At 43.3% G+C, this 20,933-nt stretch overlaps 1 protein-coding gene across 5 annotated transcripts in view; it reads right to left on the bottom strand.

Annotated features, from left to right (window-relative positions):
• BACH2 (BTB domain and CNC homolog 2) overlaps nt 1–20,933 on the bottom strand; it is a 334,588-nt gene that overhangs the window by 16,033 nt on the left and 297,622 nt on the right. For all 5 annotated transcript variants that reach the window (XM_046676518.1, XM_046676521.1, XM_046676519.1 and 2 more), the window contains exon 5: nt 5,984–7,576. In XM_046676518.1, the coding sequence (XP_046532474.1) occupies nt 5,984–7,576 (1,593 nt within the window). The remainder of the gene's footprint in view (nt 1–5,983; nt 7,577–20,933) is intronic.

Genomic DNA, 20,933 nt, shown 5'->3' with positions numbered 1-20,933 from the left:
CTATGCTCTTACAAGACACTCAGATCTCTGTAAGCGGGCAGGGGAGGAAGCAAGATGCCACTGGGCTGATGATTCCAGCGCTGCTGGAATGGGGATAGCCAGCTCAGTGCTAGGCAGGTAGATGCCAATGACAAAATCTTGCCTCCCGGTCTACGAAGTGTTTCCTGTACAATTGTCCTTCTATTTTCTATGCTCATGGTCCAGTTTCTGGAACAAACACAGGACATCTGGGATTTAGCTGTGATACTGCAATTAATTAGCTGTGTGATCTCAGGCAGGTCTGTTGTTTCTCCGTCCTGAAGTTGTTCAAGGATGTGTGGGTCAGAGGGAGATAATGCCCACCCTACTTGGCATATAGGGTCGCCATGAAGAATAAAATTGGATAATAGATGGAGAAAGCCTTTTGGAAGTCTGAATTGCCTTATGGATGTGAAGTGTTAGCTATCATTTCTGTTTATCAGCCTGATCTTTCTTTATCACATGGTTTCTCCTTCTAGACATACAGTACGCTTTGAATTCCAGATGCTAACATCTTTCTAGACAACATGACACATTGTTTTAATTAAAAATACGGCTGACTTCTATGCTGCCCAGCAAGGTTTTCCTTTTATTAACCAGATCAATTACAGACACTTTTAAAAAGACGCCTGATTTAACAAACCACAAAAATGATTGTAAAAATTCTACATATGTCTGGAAGCCAGCATTTGGGTGGAAGCGTTAGAGTCAGACACGGCTCCTCTCTAACATTTCAGTGTTTGTTCTGGACCTCATTTCTCTCTGCTCCCCCCGCCCCACACAACACACATGTATACACATATTTGCTTTCACACTTTTATCCATGTCGACATGAAACATGTTAATTAACCAAGTCCAACTAATCAATACTTTTAGCTGTGCAAATATATGTCTTTCTAGTGCTTCTTTTCTAAAACCCACAATTAATTAGAAATGTTGTGGTACAAAACCGTCTCACTAAGAAGCTTACTACTTGGAAAATGCTTGTGACTTTTCTATAGTTTTCAAATTTTAAAACCGAACCTGTAAACCACAATGAGATAGCACTTCACACCCACTAGAATGGCTATGGTAAAAAAAAAATGTACAGTAACCAGTCTTGGTGAGGATGTGGAGAAACTGAATCCCTTATACACTGCTGGTGGGAAAATAAAATGGTGCAGTTACCCTAAAAAACAGTTTGGTAGCACCTTAAAAGGTTAAACATAGAGTTGTCATATGATTCAGCAATTCCACTCCCAGGTAGATAATGAAGAGAATTGAAACCATATGTCTACGAAGAACTTGTACACAAATGCTCACAGCAGCATTATTGATAACAGCTAAAAGTGGAAATAACCCAAATGTCCCTCAACTGATGAATGGATCAACAAAATGTGGTATATCCACACAGCGGAATATTATTCAGCAATAAAAAGGAGTGGAGAACTGATACATGATAATGTACCCAGTGGGTACATCGATGGCAAGGATAAACCTTGAAAACATTATGCTCAGTGACAGGAGCCAGACACAAAAGGCCACATATCGTAAGATTCCATTGAAATGAATTATCCAGAACAGGCAAATCTATAGAGACAGAAGGTAGATTAGTGGTTGCCTGGGGTTAAGGAGATGGGGCAATGAGGAGTGACTGCCAACGGATATGGGGTTTCTTCTTGAGGTGATGAAAATGTTCTGGAATTAGACAGTGGTGATGGTCATACAACTTTGTGAAGCATTAAAAACCACCAGATTGTTCACTTTAACAGGGTGAGTTTTATGGTATGTGAATTATATCTCAATTAAAGAACCTGTGTAAGACACTCATATATAAAATTAAAACATTACAGAAATACATAGAAATGAAACTTTCTCAATATTCTCTCTCTCTAACTTTGCCTCCTATTTTTATCTCATTTTCTTTACTGGCTTTATTATTTATAATATCTTTATTTAGGAAGTAAACTAGGACTTTGTTATGCATACTGTTTTTGTTACTTTTTTCACTTAATAGGACACGTTCATTTTTTTCATCATTGGAGGTAAGAAGAAATTCCCCAAGTTGACTTTTTAAGTAACACAGCAAACCCAGAAGTCATAATGAAAAAGACTGATAACTTGATTACATAAAACTTAAATTTTTCTATACGGAAAGAGATACCATAAATAAAAAAACAGACTAGGAGAAAATATGGTCAATGTTTACAAGAAAGGGTTAACAGTCCTATATTTAAGATAAGTTTCCTATAAATTGATTAAAGTCAAACAACACAAAAGAAAAATGGGCAAAGATGTAAACTGGCTAGTTACAGGAAAGGAAATATAAATGGCGAATATACAGAAGAAAAGGTGTCAACCTCATTAGTAGTCATCATTTTTGGCCCATCAGATGGGCAAAAATCAAAAGGACTGGTAACAACTGGTACTAACTAGTAGGAACAGGGGGAAATGGACTCTCATAAATTGTTGAGGATAGGTGAATTGCTACAACCTTTTTGGAAAGTAGTAAGGTAGTTATTTAACACGTTAGCATAATCTTGAACCCATTTAGGGGGCTCTGGCCCACAAAAATAAAAGCACCACTGCTAAATGTGTTCCCAAGAATGATTACTGCAGTCATGTTTATTAGCAGGAAAAAATGGAAGCAACTGGAATGGCTGTTGATAGGTCATAGCTGAATAAACTGTGACACGGGACCCGCGGATATTAAAGAAGCAGCCGTGAGCCCTACATGATTGACTTAGAGGCATGGGCACAGCAGATAGCTACGGGGAAAAAAGCTAGTTGCTGAGTAATTATACAGTAAATGCCTTCACAATAAAACCCAAACCCCCAGAGATGTGAATAGATGTTTGCATACTGTTGTAGGCACAGAGAAAGCCTGTTACATTTGGTATGTCAGGGGATAGGTATGCTGTGTTTGATTACTTAAAAAAAGAAAGTAATTTTAGAAAGCTGATGGTTGATAAAGGACAATACTGTGCTCCTTGAAGCTTTCTTCAAAGCTGGGGAATAGTTAAAAAGGATGAGAGAAGTCAATGTTGAGATGGGAGAGTTAACGGGGTATAACGAGAACATCTTACAGATAACTAGAACATCTTATAGGTACACTAACACTTTGCTCCTGACCTAACATTTTGGCTCCCTACAGAGATGGAGGAAGACGCAGTGGGAAGGAGCGTGGGCTTGTCAGTCGGAAGTGATGGGCTGGTGGCTTGCCAGGGGTGAGAACTCTTTCTTTGGTTTCTGACTCTGGTGTCTCCTTGGGGTTTGCTTGGAAGAGAAGTCACCTGGACCTTATACCAGAGCAGACTGGGGCAGAATGAGCCCCATAGATGTTGCTTCTTCTGGATCAGTTCAGGAAAACAAGTTATGATTCATCTTGTGAAGGATTTCCCTTCAAGGTTATAACTGAGGACAACCCTTCCACCAGGGTCAAAGTAACTCTTGAAAGCAAGTTATTAACTCAAAGAGGAGCAGTCAGGTCGAGTCCCTGAGACAGTTCTTTTTAAAAATTTTATTTATTTATTGTTTTGCTGAGGATGATTAGCCCTGAGCTAACATCTGTGCCAATCTTCCTCTATTTTGTATGTGGGTCGTCACCACAACATGGCCACCGACAAGTGGTGTAGATCTGCACCCAGGAGTGGAACCCAGGCCACTGAAGTGGAGCACGCCAAACTTAACCACTAGGCCATGGCGCCAGCCCCTGAGACAATTCTTGGAAAACCTAATCTCTTCTACTAGGAACACTAAAATGTCAAATTGGGAACAACCTTAGGTTTATTACAACAATCTTGCCCAAAATGTACTACCAAGAGGGGCTAAGTGTGATTCCTGAAAAGGTGGAGAGCTTTGCTAAATGTCTCTTCTTTCACTTTTTAGAAATGAAAAGAAGACTTTTCTTTTTGAAAAGTAAAAATAAAAATATTTTTTAAAGCAGTGGTATTTTTTGAGGGGACATTAGTTCTGTTCATGACTATTTTACGGGTTGAATGAGTCCTCCTTTTAACTGTTTCACTTAGAAAAAGTTCTAAGGTAGACAAGTGACATAGCCTGAACACAGGAAAAACACATGCGCTCTTGTTGGTGGCATTTAGTTCCAAGAAGTGACTTTAAGCTCTCTTTTGGGATGTTAGAGAAACAAAAGGAGAATTATCTGAAACTGACAGTTCCTTGAACGTATGTTCCTTGAACATACGCAAATGTCATAAAAACACAACCCCTTTAGCGAAATTGTGGGGCTCCTCTTAAGGGAGAGACAGAAAAACAAAGACTCGGAGACATTTGTCCTTTTCTTGAGACACCAATCCTTGGCAAGACACACCATTATGCGGATGAACTGGACCAGTGACTAGGCTTCTGCATCAGGGATGCTCATGAACACGTTCAGGCAAAAAAAGAAAACCTCACAATAGTTGTGATCAGAGCGAAAGAAAAGAGTAAGGAAGGAGAGAGCACAACCTTTTACTGTTTTCACAAAACCTCAATCCTCTCAGGGCAGGGACACAGATGTGACTCTGGCTTGTGGCATTGGGCACAACCCTCCACCCCAAACCAGAGGGGATATGGTGTATTCAATAGTTCCCATTCAAATATCCTTTATAATGTCTTTTAGCTAAATTAAATCCTTTCAGTATGTTTCTGTATTTCTCCATTTTTGCCAGGCAGTACAGAAGAGCTAGCTAGCAAGGAGGAGGAAGTGACCATGGGGCATTTCTGCAGCTGGCACAGGGAGCTTTGGAATCTATTTTCAAAACATGCCCAAACTAAAACCTCATGTGCTTCTTGCCAGTCTTGCAGAGGATGAATAAACCGCACGTGGCTCTGTGCAAAGCCACCTCACCCCACGTGGCATTTCTGCTGTCTGGTTGGGTTAACATCCCTGCTTTACTGGAGGCTAACATTCAGGGAGCTCAGATGCACTGAGGGACTGGCTTAATGTAGACCACGCTTCAGTTCCTCCCGTGTTTTTTGGGTAAGCACCTCTGAGGAGGGACCTCACCATGGGTTTGCTCACTCCTGCTCCTGACGCAGGTCTGAGACACAGGTGACAGTCTCAAGTTGGTTCCTCATCAATCAGCAAGACGGTGCCAGATCATGACACAGACTCCCTCAGACCTTTCCAGGTGCCTCTCATGTCACAGGGGGAGGGTGGAACACACGGGGCATCCATTCTTTTCTCTCCTTAGCCATGTGAGTCTTGCTCACAATGTGGCTGGTGTTGCTCCTGCCCCCTCTCCCAGCATTGGTAAGACACGGATGGAGCCTTTGGGAATTTTTATCTATAAAGCACTTTACTCTCAGGGTGGACAGAAACCGCTATGCAAACCCACTACTCCTCAAAATGAATTTGCACTGTTTGTGGGGAGCTTGGGAAATGATACATTATGCAGTTACGTGTGACTGACTAAGGTGCCTCTGCAGTGACCCTGGGACCAGGATGGATGGTGAGCTGTCCATCATCTGCATCGCACTGGACAAGGGATGGGCCCAGGGTCTCCTGTTGACAAGGAAAACCTAGAGGGTGCTGGGAGAGCACCTGTTTAGTCTGGGGCTATCTACTGTCAATCAATCAATTTTGAATTGATTCTACATTTTCCTTCACGCTGAAGGGGTGAGGAGCAAGGATGAGGGTGATGACTCCTTTCAAAGCGGATGGAGGAGAAAGAGGACGGGGTTGGGGGCAGATCTGAGGTACCTGAGCATTTCATGCATTAGACTTACTTTTTTCACTAAGCAGCTTCCCTCTGCTTGTTGAGCATCGAAATCTAGATCAAATATCATGTGCCTTCTAGGACGAAAGTGGTTAATTTGGAATCACCTTGAAGCATCCTGCCTCCATGGCTGGGGGAGGCAGTCTGTTCCTGTAACCTTTAATCTTGGCAAATGAGAACAGATTAGGAGTGGTGGGGGGAAGGGAGAGTCCAGATAAAGGACTGAGAGAGTGGGTCACATGCTTGAATTTATGTGGGTTCCCTACCTCCTGGCCCCTGTCCTGCACAGGACACGACTCACTGTCTGCTTCCGAGAACGATCCGGATTCGTCGCTGGAGTTGGTTCCGTAAGACTGCTCACATTTAATTTGGGGTCGAACTTGGTTGTACATTCCATCTGCCATCAGGCCTGGTTCCTGATGTTCTGTGGCAAGGAATCTGGCTCCCTGGGAGCAGGGCGAGGAGGAGAACTCACAGAGAGGGAGGCTGCAGGGCGAGCCCCCGCTGCCGTCCTCTGCGTAAGAATAGGAGGAGCAGGAGCTGGAAGTCCTGGTCCTGGTCTCCAAGGGGGGCGAGCGAGGGCAGACTTTGATTGGCACCGGGCAGCTAGTGTTGGGCCGCATCCTTCCTGGCAAGTGGTCAGCCATCAGCCCACCGTGGGGGTAGGCCTGTGAGCTGGGGAGGGTCTGGCCAGCCCCCACCCACAGACCCTTTGGCACCGGCTCAGAGAGGTCTTTGTCCAAACTGCTTACCCCAGAATACGAATGCACTGAAGTGCTCACTTGGTCACAAGTACTCGAGGAGAAGATCACACTTCTCCGGTCCAGCTCTCCTTCCTGTTTACAGAGAGCCTCCAACCCAGGCCCCTTGAGGGGCGACCCCATGGTGAAGTTGGACGAGTCCTTCTGGCCCATGTGGGGCTGTCCATAATTCCCCGGAAAAGGGGCGTAGTCACTTTTAAGGTCACCCTGAGTGATGCCCTTGTCAAAAGGGCACGCTGAACTCCTGGCAAAGTGCTGCTGAGATGTACCGGGCAGGCCAGACAACTCCACACTTTTTGTTATGCTGAACAGAGACCTTAGACAGGAGGGAGAGGACACGCTCCGGGCTCCCTCCAGGCAGGCGGGCCCGGCAGGCGGGGCGGGGTCAGGGGCGGGGCTGGGCTGTTTCCGGTCCATTTCGACATCCCCCGGTCTGTCCTTGACGTCAGGCTCATCTCCGGACAGGCAGAGCGTGATGCTCTCTTCCTCGTTCTCTTCACTGGGTGGCTCACTTTTAATCTGCCCCATGGCAAGCCCCGGCTTGAGGCTGCTGCCAGAGTTATCTTCACTGAATGTGCTTGCAAAACCTGAGGTACTGTGTGATGATGCATTGTAGACATTCTTGGTACATGCAAGCTGGTATTTCTTGTATCTGGGGTACTGCGTTAACGCGTTCTTTTCGGAGCTCTCCTTGGTGTCCGTCGGCACGTCGGACTCGCGCAGCAAAACTTCTTCCTTTTCCGCTACTGGGATGGCAGCAGCCTCAAAGCTGATGGGGTCTGGAAGCATCTGGTCCCTGGGGCAAGCCATCTTGGCAGTCTCTGAATCCATCCTCTCTTCCTCTTCCTCCTCTTCCTCTCCCGCGGAGTTCTCATGGTCCTCGTGTGGGCGCTGGCACGCAGTGTCCTTGCGGCACACAAACAGGCCATCCTCGCTGTTCAGGAGCTGGGTCTGCAGGAAGCTGAAGCAGGAGTCCTCCAGGTTGTGCATGCGCAGGAACTCGGCACAGCGGATGACCTCGCGGATGTTTTCTCTGCTGAGTAACAGCTTGGCGGTGTAGGCAAACTGTAACAGCGGCCCAAAGCCCCTGGCTGTGACCTGCAAAACAAACAGGGAAATTGCCGACGTTACCATCAGCGCCGCTATTGTCCTGAATCCCTCAACTGAAGCAAGATAACCAGACAGTGCTAATGTCCCAGAATAAAGACGGCAAAGGAGCAGTTAATCTTGTCCTGGGTCAGCAATGATCCCGCTTCCCATAATTAGTGCCTGTCTCGTGCATGCCACTGCTGTACCTCATCACGGCACACAGAATTGAAAATCACCAGGGTCAAGTGGCTAAACAAGATGACAACGGGTTCAGTGTTTACACTAATGAAATATCCTGGCAAAAAAGCACAGTAACAATGGGAAGCCTATTAATTTTCCTCACAATCAGTCCTGTTGAGAGCCATTCTTACATAAGGAGTGCTGTGACACTTCTCATCGCTCACTCGAGCCAAAGAAAGCATTATGGTTTTCTTGTCAACCGAAAAACTGGCAATGTGGCCCTGTTAAAAACTGAAAGTCCACAAGGTTTCAAAAATAGTTTTTCTTCACTTACAAATTAAAAAGAGACATTAAAGGCAATTCCTGTTTTGCTCATTCATCATGGTTTCTAGTTGGGACTTTTCAGTCATCATGTCATACCTGATCTTACAGTGCTAACAGAGACGATGACAATCCAAAGCAGCGCTCTTGACCAGAAATTAACTCCCGGCCCATTAAGAATGGGGGTTTTACAGAGCTAAACAAACCGGCTGTCATTTAAATGGTTGATGCTGCTGAGTGGCACAGGACATGGGCTCTTCCTTCCCTAATTATTAGCAGCAGCTCTGCTAGGTAACTGCCTTCTTTCCTGGGTAATCTTCAGGGGCTAAGCCTACTGTCATGCGCTGCTCATCATTACATTTTACACAGACTGGAAATGTGCTATTTATACACAGCTTGTGTGTACATGCGCATGCACACACATGCACACACACACAGAATGACGTAGACAATTAGAAATAAGTTGCCCAAGGCCAATTGTTTTTTTTAGATGGAACTGGATTAAACTTGCTGGTGTTCAGGGCAGGCTTCCTTATCTTATACGCAAAATCACTCATCCTCTAGGTTCTTGCAAGCACTGTTGACCCCATAGGAAGGGGAGGCGGGTCTATGAATCATGGATACAAATCAAATGAAAGCCTCAATCCTGGGGTCCTTGCTGGAAGCTATAGTAGCAGTGATAAAAAAAAATATCTGCTAGAGGAGTAAGCACAGAGCAAGACGACACGGCAAGCTTTGTAGCTGACTTCCACATGTGTTACACTCACTGCAGCTCACAGAGCCAGAACTCTCATGAGGACTTATATCCGTTGTTCAAGATTCAACTTGGACATCAACTCCTCTGGGAGCCCTCTGCAAACCTCTTAGAGAGATGAGTGACACCATCCTCTCAGCCCCCATAGCCACAGTGAAGAAATGTCCTGGATTATGCAGGGCAGCACTCATTTTATATTGCTGCATTCTTTCCATGAAGGGAAATTTCTTAGATACATAACTGAACGGGATTATTATTTCTTTTTTGAGGAAGATTAGCCCTGAGCTAACATCCGCTGCCAATCCTCCTCTTTTTGCTGAGGAAGACTGGCCCTGAGCTAACATCCGTGCCCATCTTCCTCCACTTTATATGTGGGACACCTACCACAGCATGGCTTGACAAGTGGTGCCATGTCCGTACCTGGGATCTGAACCTGCGAACCCTGGGCCACCGAAGCGGAACATGCGCACTTAAACGCTGTTCCACTGGGCCGGCCCACTGAATGGGATTTTTATTGTTAAGATTTTTGAAGTACTTTAAATAAAATTCCAAACGAAAAAAAATTCCGTGTCAGGTAATGAGTCTCGAGATATTCAGTTAAAAAAAACCCACCCACAACAAAAAACATGACTGTTAGACCCACTTTACAGTTCTAGAAGGGCAATCATTGCCATTTCACTTTTATTATACTTCATTATGTCTGTTTCCACCATAAGATAGCAAGCACCTTCAGATCAGGGATGGCTTCATTTCTCTTTGTAACCCTGCTTCTAACTAGTGTCTCTAACACCGGATAAAAGCTTGTATATTATCATAAATCTAACTGTGCCCCTAACATACAACTACAGTGTACAGAAGGTGACAACACAGTCTGTTTGGTGAGTGTTGTCTCAGATTATTTTTGGAGCAAGGCATTGTGTAAGCCAACAAACCAAATCAATCAACCAATCAAAGGTAGGCAAGAGTCCTTATTTGTCCTGTCCCCTAGTACCAGTACTGAAAAGGAGCTCATCTGACCTACACTTTTGTGTTCTACTAAGCTGAGACGGTAATAGATGCAGCAAAGGCAGTACCTACTATATCTGTTTTATGTACTTTCCTCCCAGGAACCTTTAAAAGGGAGTGTAAGGCAAGGAAGTGTGTATTTATAAGAAACCAAAGAAGGTGATGAGAATGTCACACAACCCATTTCTTCATTGTAACATGGCTCCATTACAAAGAGAGATATGGCAGAATCAAGGCAGACCCGACCCCTCCATAAGTAAGCATCTTCCGCTCCGCTCCTAGGCAATCTGCCAGTTGCTGAGTGGATGATACACATCTTGAATTTTGGCAGATGTGCTCACCATACGGGAAATGGGGGAAACTCACGCAATGTTATTTATGTCTTTTATACATTCTTCCTCATCCTTGTCACCATTTCTTTTTAATTTTGATGCTGTTGGTCTCAATCACTCCCTACTCTGGCTGCTTTTTTTTTTTTTTTTTGCTAGAAAACATTCTTCCTGAGCTAACATCTGTTGCCAAGCTTCCTCTCTCTTTTTTTGTTTCCTCCCCAAAGCCTCAGTGCATAGTTGTATATTCCAGTTGTAGGTCCTTCTAGTTCTTCTATGTGAGCCACCACCACAGCATGGCTACTGACAGATGAGTGGTGTGGTTCTGTGCTCTGGAACCAAACCTGGGCTGCCAAAGGGGAGCGCACCAAACTTTAACCACTAGGCCATCAGGGCTGGCTCTGCTATGGCTGCTTTTAAAGACAATTCCTAAGGAAGCCAGAAACCTCCAGGGATCAGTCATTAGATTACCCATTAAATCAGTCCTGGGTGTTGCCACTTGCCACATGGCTGGAAAAAGTGTCCCCACTCAGGCAAGAGCTGATGTGTAAATGTAAGAGTTGCACTGAGGATACCAACAAAGTCTCCACATCCCAAATCAGATCACCCATCCTTTTGGGCTTAGAAGACGTGATGAACTTGAAATGACTGTCAAATGGTCATGAAAGAGTCATAAATAAAAATAGGGTTGTAAATTGTCATTCAAGCCCAAGGTCAGAGGAAATGGCGTCCTCATCATGAACTTTCACGAGTCCATAACTAGCTCTTTCTCCACATGTGTTTAAACCTTGCTTTGGCATATTCAACTCTGCTCATTTCCTCAGCTTCTGTGTGCAGGGCTTTGTCTAGTGATTCAGAGTTATTACCACTCACCAAGCACCTCCTAGTGCCCAGCACTGTGCTAGCTGGCTCTCATAATGCCCTGCAAGGCAGGCACGACTGCCTCCACTGGCAGACAAGGAAACTGAGAAGCAGGGAAGTGAAAGAATTCGTCCAAGGTCATAGAGCTGGGATTCCAATCCAAGGGCAGTGAAGAACGGATAAGTACAAGACAGCTCTGTCCTCAAGAAACCTACAATTTAACCTTGCAGAAGAGGTATAAACAACGAAAAGGTAATTATTAAGCGACAGTGCAGGTCAATGACGGAAGAGCTGTCACAAGAGTGCATGGTTAGTGTCAACTGAGAACTCCAGGCAAGTTCAGGAGAGGAGACTGCTGGGGTCTGTGGGGACCCCTTGAACACTTGGAAGCACCTGGAGTGCAATGAATTCCCCTGTCTAGGTCTGCTCTGGGTCAAAGGTTGCTCTGTACAGTGGCTACCTCCTGAGCTGCTGCAGGTGTCCCTCCCAGGACCCCATCTCTGGTGCACTTCAGGCGTGTTCTAATAGCCCCAAATACACCAGACAGGAAGCAAGTGCCCATGACACCGCAGGCCAGTGTTCAAACAGGCAGAGGCTTCCTAAATACTGCTTTAGCCCCTATCTGGAGTAGCTTGCACTGTCTTTCCATTTTTAGGAGTCATTTAAACTTACTCATTATGCTCAGAAAGCAAATATCTAGGTACTAACATGAAGCTGTATGTTTACGAAACTGTGACCAAAGTCTGCACTGTTATTTACTTTTTGTTTTTAACAAGTAGCGCTCTGATAATGGGAAAAAATAAGAGGGGATGGGAGGTGGAGAATCTCCCACAAAACTAATGACCCATAAAAATGTTATTTAAAAAGGTAATGATCATAAAGTTAAAGCGGAATGAAGTGACTAGAAATAGCAAACCAGTCCCAGCTCCCTGATGTTAATGGAGCTGCGTTTCACTGCTCTAAGGGAAGCAGACATATGTAGGCTAAAACCCACTGGTCAAGAATGGCCTAAAGGTATGATAAACAAATGCAAAATACAACATTGGGGACGCCTGGGATAACAGTCTTGCATTTTGAATGAAATATTTGGGATGGATCATTCTGAAGAGTACTGTTTCATCATGCTTACATATGTAATGACCTGGTTCCATAAAGTGCAACACACACTGTGCTATTGATGAGACTGGATCACACACTGGGGGCAGAATGGAGGGTGCCAGTGGGGCTAAGACCTGGGAGAGGTCAAAACTACTCCCTCTTGCTCTCTGGTTGCTCCAAAGGAGGCAATGACCTCATTCAGCCATTGATACACCAAGAAAAGTGGCCCCGACCTTTAGGTTTCACGTCTACAAGAAATCAGGTCAGACTACCAAACTCGTGTGCCATGGTGTGAGTCCACATGCTAATAACGTGTTGAAAATTTGACCTACTGAAACTGTGACCCTTAACCCTTTGTTCCCTTGCGTTCTGATGTATCATCTCCATGCTGTTGATGAAGGGAAGATGAACTGATGAAAACTCAATGTGCAGAGGGCATGTTTGCGTGCTGTTCGCAGAGCTGGGAGCTTACTCTCTTGGGACATGCAAAGTTTGCTGCTGGACAGAGCTTTTGGTAGGAAAGTTCTAACAGTTTCACTACTCTGGACTGTTACAGGGATCAGGCAGCTGGCCTTCAGGGTTTGGGAATGTTCTGAGACGTGGAGCAGCATTATCTACTTAAGCCACGTGATTAAGGCCTCCTCAGTTGGTCCTGGCAGCATACGCACAAAGCTGGAGCACTGGGCACTTCTGTAGAAGGCTGATTAGATGAATTGGGAGATATGGTGACTACTCCCCAGGAGAGGGGTGGCAGACTTCTTAAGGTCCCTTAATGATGGCCTTACCAAACATGGAACCTTTTACCTTCAGCAATACCCTGCATGCGTCCCTGATGAAGCTGGGTCTCTTATCCACTGCTGGAGCTGGGAAGATGAAGGTAACACAGCTATGCTGATGGGCTTTTTAAAACACTGAGGCCACTGAACCTCCCTCTGGGTGGTATCTGCACAGCAAGGCACTTGTCAAATAAAGAAAACAGCAATGGTGACAACTCGCTTGTCTTCCCACGCCCACGTGGCACTGTGTCCCATTCCGCAGGATGAAGGCTGATTTACCTATGAGGCATCACTTCTCATCTTCATTTCTATAGTTAATACCCACTGTATCACACTTTTCTCTCCAAAGCAGCATGCCAAACAAACATACTACATTCAGGATGTGTTTGCTAATTAACTAACTTCACTGTTTCAACAAAGCTTCTGGTCATTTTAGTATTAATTTTAGTTAAAGACAGAGCCAGAGAAACCAATCTTGTTTCTATTCCTAAAGTAGCAGTACAAAAACTAAATCAAGATTCAACTGGTTTATACATGTAAGTATGTAATTTCATATGGTGGAGTTTTTTTTGCTAAACAAAATCGTATCTGTGCTAGTGAATGTGGCTTAAAAGCACAAAGTTGTCTTTTCTCACCTGGGCAGGCTTGAATTGGGGTCTGCAGCCGCAAAATAAAGTCCCTCTCCTATTTGTAAATCTGCCCCCGAGATTCTCTATCTGGTCCTTTAGTCACTTAGGATTTTTCATTTAATCATTCATTCATTCATTCACCAACCATGTACTGGCAATCACTGTGCACTGGGAGAGATCTGGGTACCAGCTCTCTTGGATTCAAGTCCCAGCTCTCCTATGTGCCAACTGGGGAACTGGGCTGGTTATTTAATCTTTCCGTGCTTCAGTTTCTCCAGCTGTAAGACAGGGATACCGCCAGTGCTTGCCTTGTAGTAAAACCTTTGGAACAGGGTCTGGCATTGAGTAACAACTATTAGTATTCCTCTTATTACAAAAATGAATAATATATAGTCTCCTTCTCCAAGGAGCTAAGTGGGTGACCAGTGAGACAGATGTTCAACACAAATATTGACAACGTAATCTAAGCATGTAACAGGTATTAATTTGCAGGGTACTAAGGGAAGACCAAGCTGGGAGCAGTAACTGCTAAGGGCATCAGGGTAAGTGTTCCTAGAGGAGGGGACCTTTGCCTTGCGTGTTGAAGGCGGAGCTGACGTTCATTAGAATGAGTCAAAGAAGGGCATGGCTTGCTCCCTCAGCTCCTTCAGGCTTTTTTTTTTTTTTTTTTTTACAGTCTATTTCCATTTATATAAAGGCTATAAACAGGCATCTATGAACAATTATGTCACTTAGGAATACATACATAGATGACAAAAACTACAAAAAGGTGACAATTACAAAATTCAGGATGGCGATTGCCTCTAGGGATGAGGGAGAGGGATGTGAATGGGGCGAGCACACAGGGCTCCTGAGGTCCTTCAGGCTCTTCCTCCAAGGCCCAGCCCAAGATTCTCAGTGAGGCCTTTCCTGGGCCTCTGTCCACAACTGCCCTCCTCCGCCTCAACACCAGCACTGGCTACATGATTTGCAGAGCTCAGTGCAAAGTGACAACGTGGGCCTCTTGTTCAGAGATGAAGAATTTCAAGACAATGACAACAGAATATTAAACCAAGTACGGGTCTGTAAGGGGCCATCTCCTCCACAGGTGCAGCTCCTGAGGCCTCAGCCCCTCCTCCATGCTCACAGGTCCCTTTAATCCCCTCCAGTCCTAGGAGTGGTAGCAGCCTCCTGAAGTCATTAATCACTGGGTTATTTCTCCTTCCCCTTTCTGTTCCTCCAGTTTTCCAACACCTGTGTAACCAACTCCCTGTTTTCTATTCCCTCTGTTTGAAACACCTGGCATGGTTTCTGTTTCCCTGACTCAATCCTCATCCATTTTACAGACAAGGAAGTCAAAAAGGTGAAGCCCAGAAAGGTGAAGGGATTTTCCCAAAGCCACATGGCTGGTCAGCCAGGGCTTCATTCAAATCGTCTGACTGCAGAGTTCAACTCTCATGCTCCTTTCCTACCTGTTGCTGTCTCTCTGGAGTGAACCAGAAGAAAAATGGCATTTCATATGGAAACAAATTATTGTTAAGTTTTACCACACTTTCTAAAATATTCAGTTTTATATAGCTCTATCCAAAGGAGTCTGGCCAACTGGAGGTGGTACTTCACTGTGGATGAAGGGTGAATCTCGCAGCTGGTTCGATCGTTATTTACATTATTCAGATTCAGTGCCTAGGTTTCTCTTGAAGAATGAAGATAATTGCTAAGTCCCTCTCTTGCCCAGTAAAACTTGGTAAATCCTAGGAAGCCCTTTTATCACATAGGAATTTGATAAATTAGCAGGCTCAGCTCAGCATCAATCCTTAGAATCTGGAAGACATCAAAGCAGAAATGCCTTTCTCGTGGGGAGCCCTGTGGCACCAAAGCTTTGTTCCAAATTAGAAAGGTAGCCTGATAAAGTTGATGTTTAGAGGGAATGTGTCCCCCGTCTGTGTCAATTGGCTCAGAATTATCAAGGGGCTACATAAATAACTAACATGGTCCCTTAGACATTTCTCTGGTTGTCTCAGGGTTGATGAGAAGAGAGAAGAGAAGAGAACATTCACTATCGTCTTTTCTGGGAAACGGCAACACCTTGGTCCTGTGGAACCTTGATTTCAATGAGGTGGTTTTACCCTCTCATCTCACCCACTTCATTTCCCAGGTGAGTGACAGGCAAAAGTTATATATGACACTAAAATAAGGTACTGTATTCATATTTACTCTAAAAGCATACAATGAAAACAGAAAATCTCCCTTCTGAAAGATTATATAATGAAGTTCTTGGGATATTTTTTAAAAATCCAATTTCAGTATAAGTGTAGATCCTAAAATAGCTATAAAATAGTAGTAACTTTTTACATTTTTCAGTGTAAAATGAAAGTGAAAAGCATCCCACTCATGGGTAATGAAGTAGTAAAATCTGCATCTAGGTTTACAGTTTCATTTGAAAAACCACCTCCAACAGAAAATTATTTTTAAAGAGAAGATTTTAAAAAAATTACCTAATTTCCATTTTAAATGACCCTCTCCCCATTCAGGAAACCAATGATCTTCCTAGACCAGAATTTTCTTGAGTCAAGGTTTGGTTTTACGTCCTCAGCCCCTCCAGTCATTTCAAACCAACCACCAACCACTTGATCTTCAAGTAGAAAACACAAAACAGTTTTTAAGGCTTCCAGTGATGAGAAGTTGAGTCTCTCATCACAGCCCTTGGTTCTTCGTATCAAGCCAAAATTCTCATCTCTGAAACCTAACCAACTACGAGCTCTCTACCCTCCTCAGTGCCCTCCCGTGAAGCATCCTGAGTTTGACTACATCCCCTGAGTAAACGTTCCAGTCATTGGTATGGAGGACAGAACTACCACTTCCCTCAGTTTAGGTCCTATTTTCTAGGAATGTTGATTAAGATTTATTTCATTGTCACTTATTACTTATGGTGCTGTCAATGAATACCTCTGAGACTTTTTTTCAGCATGTGCTCCTGAAAAGCCATGTGTCCATCTTAATCTTCTAGAACTGATTTTTTGACCCAAGAGTAGATACTTGTATAGATATTCAGAAATCGCTCCTATTATACAAACCGCTCTTCAATTAAACCGTTTAAGATCCACTTTCTTCCTTTTTTTTGAAAACTACGATGCCATTTTCTGATGGCATCTGATGGCATTCTGATGACTTCTGATGTTTTCCTGGGCTGCACAATTCCTCAACGATTTTGACCGTAAAGAGTTGTAGCATATCATGGCTAATTTTTTTCCTGTAGTTTGGGGGCTTCTATGTGGGGTTTCCATTCCCTTCTCCAAGTTTTTCTCACTTTTCCATCTAACGGACATTCTCCTTTACACAGTATGAAGGTAACTAGGCTATGTGCCATCCTCAACACTAAATGGTCAGCCCCAAGGAGCAGCTGTCAATTTCTTCATCTTCTTGCTCTAAATGGAACCATAAGTTTGTTTTCCTTGCCTGTGCCCTCTTTGAATGCTTTCCACTCATTTTGGGCTTGAGTTTTCTTAATACAGTTTTTGCAGTTCCATACACCTTTTCATGGTTATTCATGTTTTTCTACCACTAAAAAAAAAAAAGAAAACCTGAACTAAACAGCGTCTTGCTGGCACAAATATCCTCCTTTGTTGAAAAAAAAGTCCTTATCTAAACTTTGTTTTGGGCATTCCTAGCTCTCCTGAGCCACCTGTCCCTGCATATGCATAATTTCGATCTTTTTCTTATCAAAAACCCCCAAAACTACTTTAAATAGGTCTTGAACCCCAAACTATAAAACTCCTAGAAGAAAACAGGAGAAAAGCTCCACAATACCAGACTCGGCAATGATTTCTTGGATGTGGCAACAAAAGCAAAAATAGACAAATGGGACAGCATCAAACTTAAAAACTTTTGAGCATCAAAGGACACAACAGAGTGAAAAGGCAACTTATGGAATGAGAGAAAATATTTGCAAATCATGTATCTGATAAGGGGTTAACATCCAGAATATATAAAGAACTCCTACAACTCAACAATAAAAAAAGTCAAATAACCCAATTAAAAAATAGGAAAAGGGCTTGAATAGATATTTCTCCGAAGGAGATATACAATAACCAACAAGCACATGAAAAGATGCTCAACATCACTAACCATCAGAGAAATGCATAGCAAAACCACAATGAGAAATCACCTCAAACCCACTAGGATGGCTACTATAAAAAAACCCAGAAAATAACATATGTTGACAAGCATGTGGAAAAATTGGAAGCCTTATGCACTGTTGGTGTGATTGTAAAATGGGGTAACTGCTATGGAAAAAGAGTATAAACATTCCTCAAAAATTAAAAATAGAACTACCATATGATCCTGCAATCCCACTTCTGGGTATAGATTTGAAAGAATCAAAGCAAGATCTGGAAGAGATATTTGCACACCATGTTCATAGCAGCACTATTCACAATAGCCAAGAGGTAGAAGCAACCCACGTGTCCATCGATGGATGAATGGATAAACAAAATATGATATATACATACAATGGAATACTGTGAAGCCCTAAAAAGGAAAGAAATCTTGTCACGTGCTACAATATGGACAAACCTTGAGGTCATTATGCTAAGTGAAATAAGCCAGTCACAAAAAAGACAAATACTGTATGATTCCACTTAGATGAAGTATTTAAAGTAGCCAAATTCATAGATACAGAAAGTAGAATGGTGGTTTCCAGGGGTTGGGGGCAGGGGGAAAAGGAGAGTTTTATTCAATGGATATAGAGTTTCAGATTTGGAAGATGACAAGAGTTCTGGAGATCTGTTTCATAACAATGTGAATATTTTAAAAGTAAGATGAATGTTTGATGGACATTAGTATAGTACAGTTTTTCATGTTGGTTTTTTTTTCATCACAATAAAAAAGGTCATGAAATATTTCAGACTGTGAAAAATCTCCTCTTTGACTATCATGTTCTCTAAGACGGTATCTCTTTCTTCTAAGGATTCTCTCATGCGTAGTCTTATCAAATCTCTTTAATTAATCAGTATCAGAACCAAAATAGCAATTCTCTCGAACTGTTTATCCTCTTGAAGGTGAAACTGCCAATAAGGCAAATCAATAACCGCTCAGGTATTCCTCTCTTAGTTGAAGAGAATTCTGGTAGCTATTCATACAAGTGAAGTTCTGCATCATGCCTCTCCTTTACTCTAATTCCGTAAATGAGAATAGGAACATGGAACCTGTAATTGCCCTGACTATATAACCCATAATGAGCTTCTACAACAATGTCACTTTAGTTCTTCTCTCTCCTAACCTCCTCCTAGTACTCTTTGGAGGACCTCTGCCCTCATACTTCTGCACTTGCTTACAGAGCTTCTGGATAAATTGTGCTGCTCACTTTTCTTCCCAGTGGTTACATTTTTTATTTGAATGCAGAATTCTTTTTTATAGTCATATTTCAATATGATGTTCTTTTGCTCATTAGATTACTTGAATTACCTAAGAAATTCTATTTATCACCCTGGCAATAATCTCCAATTCAATTTTTCAGTTATTCCTGCTTCAGTCATTGATGGATCGCCATTGAAGACTCTAAGTATTGCTTCCGTCTTCCCCTTCTCTTTGGTTTATCCAACAATTCACCAAATACTTTACACTTTCATGTCAGCGTCAAACCTCCTTGCTTCTACAATAATTGGTATCATGAGTTTAGCAGGATATTTATCTCCCTCCTGGTCCTACCACTTTCAGCTTAAAGTATGAGCTTTGTGGACTGTAGCTTCTCAATAACTATTAGTTGAAGTGAATCGAGCTAACCCTAATAACGCCCGCCAAGGCAAGCAGACAATTTGAATTCTTTCACATGACAATCAATCACATATCTGAAGACACCTGTCGCACCCAGTTAGGGAATTTTTTTTCTACAAGAACTGAAGTCATATTTTCCATCTGAAATCAAAACTGAAGAACTGACAGATCACACGTCTCTTATGAAAAATGTTGTTTTCTTCTTGACCTCTGGAAGCAAGTGGGTTTACACTTCACTAATACTGCAGTAACCGTGACGACCCAGTGCCACCAAGGGAGGCAATCTGACCCTGACAACTTGAGCAACTCTGCTGCCATTTTTCCTTTTAGTAGCAAAACTGGAATAAATAGGGACATGCTAAAGAAATAGATAATACACTTGAAGGGCTTTTGAAACACAAACACTAAAAATTCTAAAAAGATGTGCAACGTCTTCTCAAACAGCGCCCTTTCCTTTGCAATGCAAGTGGGTGTTACTGTGGCTTACAGAAGGAACAAAGCTACAGATTTTGCCTTCTGGGCATGGTTTATACAAGAGTAATAATAGTATTTCTACAGTCTTTAGTTTCCTTCATCTAAGTCCTTTACTAACCACTATATAACAGAAGCTGAGACATGCTGACTGGTTACCCAAGGCTGTACAGTAAGTTGGGATAAATGCATATATGGAAACCAGATTTTTGCCAAAGGGATTGTACACTTCTGATTTCTCCTGTTTCCACAATGGGCTCTGCCAATGGGGAAGAGTTAATGCTGATGCAATGCAGGCACCATCTGTGCTCTGTGATGATTTAAACGGTGGCCATCAGCACAAAACCCACATATGTGAATTGGGCAATGGCTGCCTTGGAGCCACAGGACTAGCAGACAGAATGTACAGCTCTGTAGCAATCAGGGCTGCAGAAATCATTACGACACAATACCCATGCTCCTGGACTGGAGCGTGAAGTCAGGTTTGTCACTCGGCCACTTTCCCTCCCCTCCCCCAAGTTAGAATCTTTTCTATATGTGATTCCTGTCATCAAAGGAGGCAATGAAGAGGGAGCTGAGCCATCCATCAGCATGGCCACGGCTGCCATTTTGGCCTGGATCTGCTGGGCTCTTGCCCAGCAGCCTTCCACAGCCTTTCCTGGGACACCAGGGCTCCAGGCTTGCAAATGACATCAACAGGGACTGGGAGCAAGCCTTGGCTGAGAAGAGCAGTGTGTCCAGGACTTTAGACTGCTGGGGCATGGAAGCAGGGTCCTGTTTTTGACAGTGGTGTCACCTCTGGCAGCATTGCTGCTGAAGCAGGTGAGGCAGATATTTCCAACAATGGCTGGTTGCTTGTGTCCAGTTTCTGGTGGGCTGAAACACACTTTTCATGCTAACTCAGGGGATGGTGAGAAAAGGAAATAAGTCACAGATGCATGCAGAATGTACCTTGGGGGCTGTTTGGGGCCATCTATTTTGAATGCGGCTTGGAACTGTTACGAAAGACCTCTTTACTTACAGCTCCTAATGAGGAAAACACCTTTCTACTATAAAGAAAGATATCCAAACATCCCGAAAAGAGCTTTTGGTTTTTGACAAATACCACATCTCAAGAACACCAGGTGTTCTTGTTCTGGCTGAATCAAACTATTTCTGAGCATACCTTTAAGGATGACAGTTAAGGCATCT

Source organism: Equus quagga, chromosome 11, assembly GCF_021613505.1.
Source record: "Equus quagga isolate Etosha38 chromosome 11, UCLA_HA_Equagga_1.0, whole genome shotgun sequence".
NCBI lineage: Eukaryota > Metazoa > Chordata > Mammalia > Perissodactyla > Equidae > Equus > Equus quagga.
Note: the sequence above shows the minus strand (reverse complement) of the source record. Positions and strands in the feature narration are given on the sequence as shown.